This window comes from Euprymna scolopes, unplaced genomic scaffold, assembly GCF_053919585.1.
Source record: "Euprymna scolopes isolate OS-2025 unplaced genomic scaffold, ASM5391958v1 sca121, whole genome shotgun sequence".
In the NCBI taxonomy this organism is placed as follows: Eukaryota; Metazoa; Mollusca; class Cephalopoda; order Sepiida; family Sepiolidae; genus Euprymna; species Euprymna scolopes.
The window spans coordinates 31288-40541 of NW_027633127.1; the positions used below are offsets into that span (position 1 = coordinate 31288).

General features: G+C 36.0%; 1 protein-coding gene across 1 annotated transcript; it reads left to right on the plus strand.

The window, feature by feature from the left end:
* Window positions 1-7003: 7003 nt before the first annotated feature.
* LOC145273643 (uncharacterized) lies at window positions 7004-7432 on the plus strand. Its single transcript, XM_080127085.1, has one exon. The coding sequence runs from the start codon at window positions 7004-7006 to the stop codon at window positions 7430-7432; it is 429 nt and encodes a 142-aa protein (XP_079983211.1).
* The last annotated feature ends 1822 nt before the right edge of the window (window positions 7433-9254 follow it).

A 9254-nucleotide genomic window follows, 5' to 3' on the forward strand; every position in this document is an offset into this window, starting at 1 on the left:
GAACGACTGTTCATATTCTTCGTACTTGAAATTATCTATTGCGGAACATATCGTATATTGAAAAAAGCTGAATTGTTTTCCGCATGCGCGTTACTCTTCAAAACTTGTCAGTAGTTCCTCAGTCCGTTGTTAGTGCTCAGGTGATTGTCTTTGATGTTCAATTAGTTGTAATTCGAGTTGTTCTTCTTCTAGTTTTTCTTGATAGTGGGTCATCATTTTCTGTTTTTCCTCTTATTCCTCCAATAAGATATTTTGCATATTTCTTGTTCAACTTGCTCTTCTTTTGTTCAATTTGCAGCTTCCTTAACCAGGCCAAAGCTGACTTTAGCTCCTCAATCCTGTCTGCTTTGTTAGTTCAGAGACAGAGAGAGGGAGAAAAACAGGAGAGATTTAGTCTTTTTTTCTCTCGGCCACCAGGAAAAAGAATTTTGTAGTTCGCTCCTTTTTTCACTTTTGCAAATACAAGGCGGGAAATAATGATTATTTCGACATTATTTGAAACAGTTAAGAAAAATATGTTTAAATATAAAATGTTCATTGCACTTAAGAATTGAAGGACTTTGTGTTTCTTTCTTTGGACAAAAAAAAATCAGAGCTAATCAATTCCTTTAGCATTAAAAAGTCAAGCAAAGAGAACCGTAAACAGCCCCTCGCTACATATACAAAAAATATTTTTTCCAGTGGGGAAACAATAGAGTAAAAGTTTTTCATTTTTAGCCATTTAGAACGAACAACAGCGACGAGTTTTATTTTAGCACTCAACTCAATAAAAAGATATACATTTTTGTTATTCTTCTTCATTTAGAGCTTTTGAAATGTATTTTTCCAGAAGGATGGACCGGCACAATTTGTTTTTTGTTAACATATTTTACTTACAATATTTCGTGCTCATCCGGTTCTGAATGTTTTTACGGGGATTTTTTTACTCGGCTAATTTTTGAAGTCAATTAACAGAGTTGCTATTTTTTTGTGGGTACCGCGAGAAAAAAATAATCTTCCTCGAATTCTCATCTAGCCATTGCTATGGAAACACTTGTTTCGAATCTTTCTGCCGCAAGTTTTCTGAGAACACTGGTGTATTGCCGTTAGACTGCTAACGCCTTTACATTTTGGCATGAGTGTGTTACACAAATCCTTTTTGCCAGTGATGTGGCTCTAAATTAGTAACAAGAAAACATAATAACGGTGTAAGTCAAGGCGTGTATTAATAAAATACAAATAAAGGGTTAGAAAATGAAAAGAGTGTTTTTCGTTCCACCAAGCAAGCGAACGGAACGTCTCCCTGGGATCGTTTGGAGTTCCGGTATATATGGGAGGTTGTGGGGCCCACTAAAAAGGTGTCTTCCCCACAACCCTTATATCAATACATATATTATATGCATTTGTTTCATTTCTATTTAAGTTGAACTTCTCGAAAATCAAGGAACACCAATTCCTGTGACCTACACACACTCTCTCTCCCTCTCTCTCTCTCATATATATATATATATATATATATATATATATATATATATATATATATATATATATATATTTGTAGTCATCGACATACACTCCTGTTTCGTTGTATCACAACCCATCGGTGCCGCTAGACTAGCATCTCTCCCTAGCCAAGGATTGAACCTAGAACCACCGTGCTGACAGTTGGCAGTTCTCTCACTCGACCGTAAATAACTCGTCGGAATGTCTATTAAAATGGACACCCGCCACCACTTTTATAGGGCTCAAATCGCCTGTTTGTAAACAAATAACGAGCTTCGCATTTTTCAGCCAATTAAGTAGCGGGTGAGACTATTTATTTCTACCCAAAGAGGAGGGCTTAAAATATATTTGTAGTCGTCGACATACAGTCCTGTTTCGTTGTATCACAACTCATATATATATATATATATATATATGGATAATGCAAGTTGGTCATTTACTTATCAAACACCCAGTTAATAAAAAATATGCAAACATAATTTTCTTCTCCTCAATAGACCATTTAAATATATTATAGTATACTTTTCTTGTTGTCTCTTGATCCCGCTATATTTCAAGATGATAATTCGTCTTGTCTGGTGGAGTATCGAACTTAGTGCTGTTACTTGAGGTAACATCACTTGTGGAAAATGCACCATTCCAAGGAATTACCAGTGTGGGTTAGCCATAGTGAGGAGATCTTATTTGGTCTGTGAATACTATGTGATTTGGAATATTTAGTCAAGGTTTACTTGTAGCGAAAAATATCCTCATGTCACACTTTCCTGACAAAATCGTGCACAGAGAAACACATCGTGATGCACCAGGAAGGCGCTTCTCATCTATCTGAGCAGTAACCTAATCCACAATACATTAAAGTTTACATTGTACTCTAGAGAACCTACTGTTAGTTTATAAAATTATTTTTATATATAACGGTTTCTATTAAAGTTTAAATTGCAAAAGTCAAGTATAATACTTCCATTGAAATATTCAATGTTCCTTATTTTATCGGTTATTTCGATTATCGATACTTATCGAAAATATTCCGATTAAAACCCTATCTAAGAACACGGCCAAGCACATAATATAAATTCGTGTGAAATGTTATAAAAATTGATTCCATAGTTTACGAACCTACACACAGACAAAGGTCTTTGTTGTTGTATTATTATTATTATTATTATTATTATTATAATAATAATAATAATAATAATAATAATAATAATAGTAGTAGTCATATTAGAAGTATTATTAGTAGTAGATAAATGGTTCGTATATTAAGAAACAAAATAATTTAATACACTTGATTAAGTATATCTTGTCTTTTCATAAATTGCTTATTATCGCGATGGAAATCGAAAAAAGGTAACACATTTACTCGATTTTACTTACAGTTTAGCATATGCCAAAGTAATAAAAATAGCATTACTTAAAGTTGTATGCCGTGTTAATTTGGTCCCCTCGAAAGCTCACGTACAAATATTTTATTTCAGATATTATCATTATTGACCGAAAGCTGGGTATTGATTAGACGTCAACAAAAACGATACTCATTGTTATCCACTCAATCCAGCTTTATTTGAGCAAGGTCAAAAATGTGTATATAAATAAAAGAAAACCAAATAAAAATAATTATCTAAACGCAGAAGTTAAAGTTTTTTCTGTTAATATTCCGCCACGTTTTGAGTACTTGCTAGTAGATAAATAGATTACACCGGATGCAATCCTCTGTCTGTATAAAAACCAGCCAAAACTTATCAAACAGTATTGCTACATGTGAGGAGGGCCCGCTACAAATACTTTCTTTTGCTTTAGTAGAATATGTTCCATTACTACCTTTTGCTAACAGAAATATAAATTCATCAGGCGACGAAGTTTTCAGGCACGATTAATATTCACTTTTACGACAGTGTTACGTTTGATTATTCAGTTATTATAAAAATAAACTATCGAACAAAATTTACTCTCCTTTTGTTCTCCGGTGTTTAAATCGACCGATTGCTTCATCCTGTGCTGCCTTGAGAAACACGCTTTCACACCATGTGCCCTAATACACACCATTTTGGTTCGAAGGATTTTTCTACAGTAACACACATGATTCTGCTTACGTCTGATTTCCCACGTGTTCATGAACTTACAGCATTCAGTCGATTACTTCTTCGTGTTCGGTTTGTTACTATGTTCACATTCGCATGGTTGCATATTGAACACAAAATGTTCCGGTCCAAATATCCCCAATACAACATAAACTTCGATATCTAGTAAAGTTTGCCCTATTCTTTGCAGACAGTATCTCACTAAAATACCCTACAAGTGTTTATTCACGTGTTTTTATAGGAGCAGCGCGACTCACATCTAATCTCTGTAAAATAATCACAAACATAATTCGACTAGCTTTCTTACCTAGAGTTCAACCAAGTTTCAATAAGTAATCCATCTTTCTGAGACCTAGACGTGGAACATAATGCGACGAGCAAGAATTCCAGATAAAAGACTATAAGTTCACATCAAATGTTAACATATTCTTGTTAAACCATCGCATAAAGTAATAAAACCTTCACTAAACCCTGGTGTTAACTCACTATCTAGTTGCCTTTGGGTCTTGATGAGTGATTATTTGTTAAGAAAAGCAGACTATATCATCATTCCAATATAAAAGACGTGCATTGATTACGAGGGAGGGATTTTATATTTTATATTTCCATTGCACTTAAAACGATCTGTTCTTTTCTGGAGAGAAGTTGAACATTTCTTGCATTAAAGTGTAAATATTAAATGCTATCAAAAAAAAAAAAAAAAGACCAAAAAGCACAACTATAAACAAACTGGAAATCGTGTTCATTTGTTAAAGGAATATTTTTTCAATGAAGATGTATGGCTTCATGTTTAGCTTTCGGGGGAAATTGCAATTTGTACTCAAGCGGAAATCTTGCTTATGTTCGGATTTTACCCATTTATTAAATAGAAATTATAGAGTGAAAACTCAAGCATATACAATATGAACAACGATAAAAAATCCCCTTACTATAATAATGTCTTGCAAAAAAATTCAAAAGAAAAATATCGCTAATCGAAATAAAGTGGGAATAAACGAAAAGGTAAATTAACATATCCAAGATGAAAAATATGGAAGATCATAATAAATTCTGTAGATTTAATGTATGTAAACTAATAAAAATAAAATAAATTACGAGACCTAAGAAGAAGGTCGGGAAGAAGATTGTATTGTTCGCAACCTCACTTCAGGTTAGCTACTCTCAGTTATATGACTTTTTTTTCAACAATTTGAGAAAAAATACAACAGTTCAACACAATTTCTAACGGAACTTTGAACGTCATTAGAAACAGCAATTAGTAACAATTCTGGAAATTGTTCAATTACCCGTAAAAGGATATGGAAACCCTGATACTTCAGCTGTGGCAGATTCCAGGTAGCGACACCGTAATCAGATTTCCATTCTGAAGATGAAAACGAAGGATAGGCTTCGTTTGTCCCGTGGCACAGAGATTACTCCTGCTATATTTTCTGTATTCCACAGAGAAATTTTGGAATATATCAATGAAATTTAAATCTCCATCTGCAAGTTGCAACTTTCCTATATCTCCGAAGAGGAAAGAGAGATTATGGAGTCCGATTGGCTAAGTTACCAGCTGAATATACGTAAGAAATTAGAGGATCTCCAGAGGCTAGTGGATATTTGGAGCGAACTTCCCTTCCTTATACGCCTGGACCTTCTATGGATAAAGCTCATTCATCATTCACTGTTAGACTTCCTCAAGGTTAAATCACTGGACCAACGGTAAGTGGTTGTGAAATGGAAAACGATAGAATGAGTTTTTACAATTTCTTATCAGGATTTGAAAATTGTGCAACAGGCATGCCAAATGATGCAGATAAAATTACACTTTTTAAAATGCTCTCTTGTCTGGGAGACAGCTGCTGCTGATTATTCACTTAAGTTGCGTCGATACAAATTATCAACACTTACTTGCAGTATTAAAACTAGAATATTTAGATGTTAGTGATATCATCGATAAGATATTCCAAGATATTATCGATTTCTCCCCCAAGGGGGAGAGTTCTTATGAGGATTTTGGTAGTTTCATCTGCAGCTTCCATTCTGAAAGAACTGCCCAACTCTCTCGATTGTGATTTCTCTGAGGATGGTTCTGCGGGGGTCCGATTAATGGCCCAAATACTTTTTTTTTAAATTTCCGAGAGCATTGAAGGGAGAGCTTATTCAGTTATGCGGCTCTAGAATTCCTTCTCTGTAAGTTTTGATGTGAGACACCAGCGAGGCTATCAAGCGCTTGCCAATTAAAGGCGGCGGGTTGCCTGGTTCTTCGGATATCCATCGAAACAATTCTCGGGTAATCGTTTCAAAATCTAGAGCCACTACAACCCGAGATGTTTCTTTCCGCATAGATTCAGATTGTCAGTCTCCTTCTGGTTACTCGAGTAAACTACCTCCTCTAATTTGTGTTACCTTCGGCCGAGGAGGAAGAACTATCTCTATAAACTACCTATTAGATACTGGTAGTGAAGAACGTATTTGTCTGGGGATGTTTTGCACTCCTTGGTTTCCTTGAGTTCTGACAATTTGGATTGTCATTTATGGCTGACTACCCTTCTTGGAGAATGTGAGCAAATATGCAGAGAGGTGAAATTGGACGTGGACTTAGGGTCTGGTCATGTGGGCCACTTTCCGGTGCTGGTTGCCAACTCTTTCGACCTATCTTCATATTTAAAAAAATGGCATTTGCTGTTGGAAGAGTTCAAACAACTGGATGTTCTCTGGCTGGGCAATTTAAGTCGGGCACTTATTTGGTGGCTATAGGTGGAATTATGGGTCTGGATCTGGTACAGTATTTGGGTCCCTTACAGTTGGTGCCTTGTTTGGGGGTAGGGCTTTTACTGTTCCTGCAGGTTTGATTCTCTTTGGTGAAATAGCCACTTTTTCCTACAAATTCTGTCCCTATTTCAAGAGATTTTACTCTGTTCAGTCCAGTAATGGAGAATACTCTCCAAGTGGAATCGTCGCATGTTTGCTTCTTCCTGGAAGCCGATCCTTCCTATGCAGACCCCTGGGTGGATGTCTTTCTCTCTAGCAAGGTGGAAAGAGGATTGGAGAAAATGTTCAACATTGAGTCGTTGGGCATTCAGGACGGAGAGGAAATTTCAGGATATGATCAGGGTATGATTCGGCAGTTCCAGGAATCTATAACATTAAGGGATCAGAAATATCACGCGCAGTTACCCTGGCATGCACATAATCTGGCTTTAATTCCTTCTCATCATACTATTGTTTGCACGTTTTTGATCATGTGGTCAGGATCCTAGAGAAAAAGGGGCTGTACCAAGAGTATGTAAATGTATTCCGTCAGCAGCAATTAAGGAAATAAAGGTGGATCCTCAACATTTTATGGGTACCTCATCGGCCCGTTTTCAGCTACTACTAAAATCAGGCCTGTATTTAACAGTAGCTTGAAGGTCGGTGGCTCTGCTTCTCTTAACGAGGCTGCATCCTCTGGTGTGAATATGACAGGAGATATGTTGGACTTGTTAATGTCTTTTAGATCGAATAAGTTTGTCTTGATTGCAGACATTAGGAAAGCGTTTTTGATGGTTCGCCTTGCACTGGAGGCAGACAAGTACAGGTTCTGTTTTTTTGTGAAGGATGATGATCGTCTTCGATGTTTCCGGTACGCCACACTAATTTTCGGATTCAACTCGAGTCCCTTTAAATTGGGGAGTATCCTGAAGTTTCACGCAGCCCAGTATCCTTTTGAGCAATGTCGAGTTGCGATGGAGAACCAATTCTATGTCGACAACCTGATGGTGACTGAGTCTGACCTGGCAAAGGTTGTAAGGCTGTATTCCCAGGTTAGGAAGCGATTGCAGGAAGGTGGATTTGTGGTACAATCATGTAACTCAAACTGCTACAGCCTTAGGAAGGAGATGAGATAAGATGGTACATTGAGTACTCATGAGGCCGGATGGGAGATGGTGCTCGGGTACCGGTATGGTCCTATTTCCGAAAGGCTCCCCACTGCCCCTGTTAAGTGTGATCCGAGTGCATCTGCTAAGAGTGAAAATCATTCGGAATCGGCAAAGTTATTTGATCCTTTATCTCTTTGCCTGCCCGTGACTATAAGGAGTATGATTTTGGTGGGAGAATATGGAAGCGAGGTGTGCAATGGGATGAGGAAGTTCCTCCTTCACCCAAAACTGTCCTGTGAAGTCCACTCCAGTATTCCTATAAGGAACCTCAAATTCGACACGAGAAGTTAGTAGATTGGCCATGTTCCCATGCAGCACCGGCCTAGATGTGTATCTTTTACACTTTGTGCAGGAATTCAGGGCATTTTGTGCATTTTGAGGTACTCAATAGCTACGACATCTCAACTCCGTTAAGGTTGACCCTATATCCAGATGGGAATATTTAAGATGGAAGTCTAATATCACAAGTCGGGTCAGGTGATGATTCTTCCCCAGCAAAAAGGGATTCTTAACTTCATAAGAAATCTGAGAAGAAATGTCCAGCTAACAATGCGAGCGGATCAACCCTTCCTCATGCAGAAAAAGATCAAGTGCCTGAACCCTATTAGTTGCAGGCTTTACCATAGGATTCCGCAGGTAATTCAATTCAGCAGTAAATTCCTGCTGTTGAGAACATTTTATTAAGTAAATTGCAGCTGTCTTGTTGTAGTTGTCTTCCCTTTTCCTCATCAAGCTGATGAATCGGAAGACCAAAGAAGTTTCCCTCAGAGTTTCCGAGAACAGCTCGCATTACTTTATAATTAATAGATTTTATACCACCAGCTAAGTAATAAGGATGCTAAAAGAGGGTGGACATAAAAATGAAATATTTTAAAAGTTAAATGAAGCATTTGTTCGTTATCCTAGTGCTTTTAAATCGTATAAAATTACCCAGAATATATTAAGAAAATTCAAAATTATATTAGTAATGTATAAAATGTATTTATTAAAAAAAAGTATAAAATTATAAATATTTGTAACATTTATATATATTTATATTTTCAACAAATAAGAATGTAAATATTCAAAATACTAATCATAGTGAGGGCGGTAAGTAGTCAAATGGATTAATCCTAATCTTATAAATGCAAGACGGGTGAATTAAAAAAAATATATCCACTTTGAATTTTGAAACAGATGAACCTCACAGGTAAAAACATTAATTTTTATCATTATTACATGAAGTAAAAAAATAGAAAACAAGATATAATATTTAAAACATGTTTTCTTAAGGAAGGTGGCGTTTGATCAACATTGTTGGGGAGCAATGGTGAAATATACTGTTTTGTTTTTACATCCTCGAAACAGTGTTTCATGGTAAACTACTGATGATCCCTAAAAATAAATCATTATTGGTACTATAGTGAATTCGACAGAGCAAGATGATGCAGTGATTGCAAATGATTAAATGAATTACTGATTAAATAGTTTTCTAACGAATGAAAAAATATTTTTGGTATAGTTTTAAAGGTTAAGAACTTCCAAGAATATATATATATATATATATATATATATATATATATATATATATATATATATATATATATATAAGCTGAACGTCTGTATGTGTGTCTGGTCACGAATAGGCTCCTATATGGTTGACTGTTATAGAGCACTGATCACATAATGATAGAAGATGTATCGAGACACAGGAATGGGTATGTTTGATCTGGCATAATGATGATTCATTAAAATTGTGGGTCTGCGTACGCGCCTGGTCCACAAAGTATGGAAATAAAAAAAAATAGAA

Coding starts and splice junctions, on each gene's coding strand:
- LOC145273643 (XM_080127085.1), top strand. CDS start 7,004: ATGACAGGAGATATGTTGGACTTGTTAATGTCTTTTAGATCGAATAAG.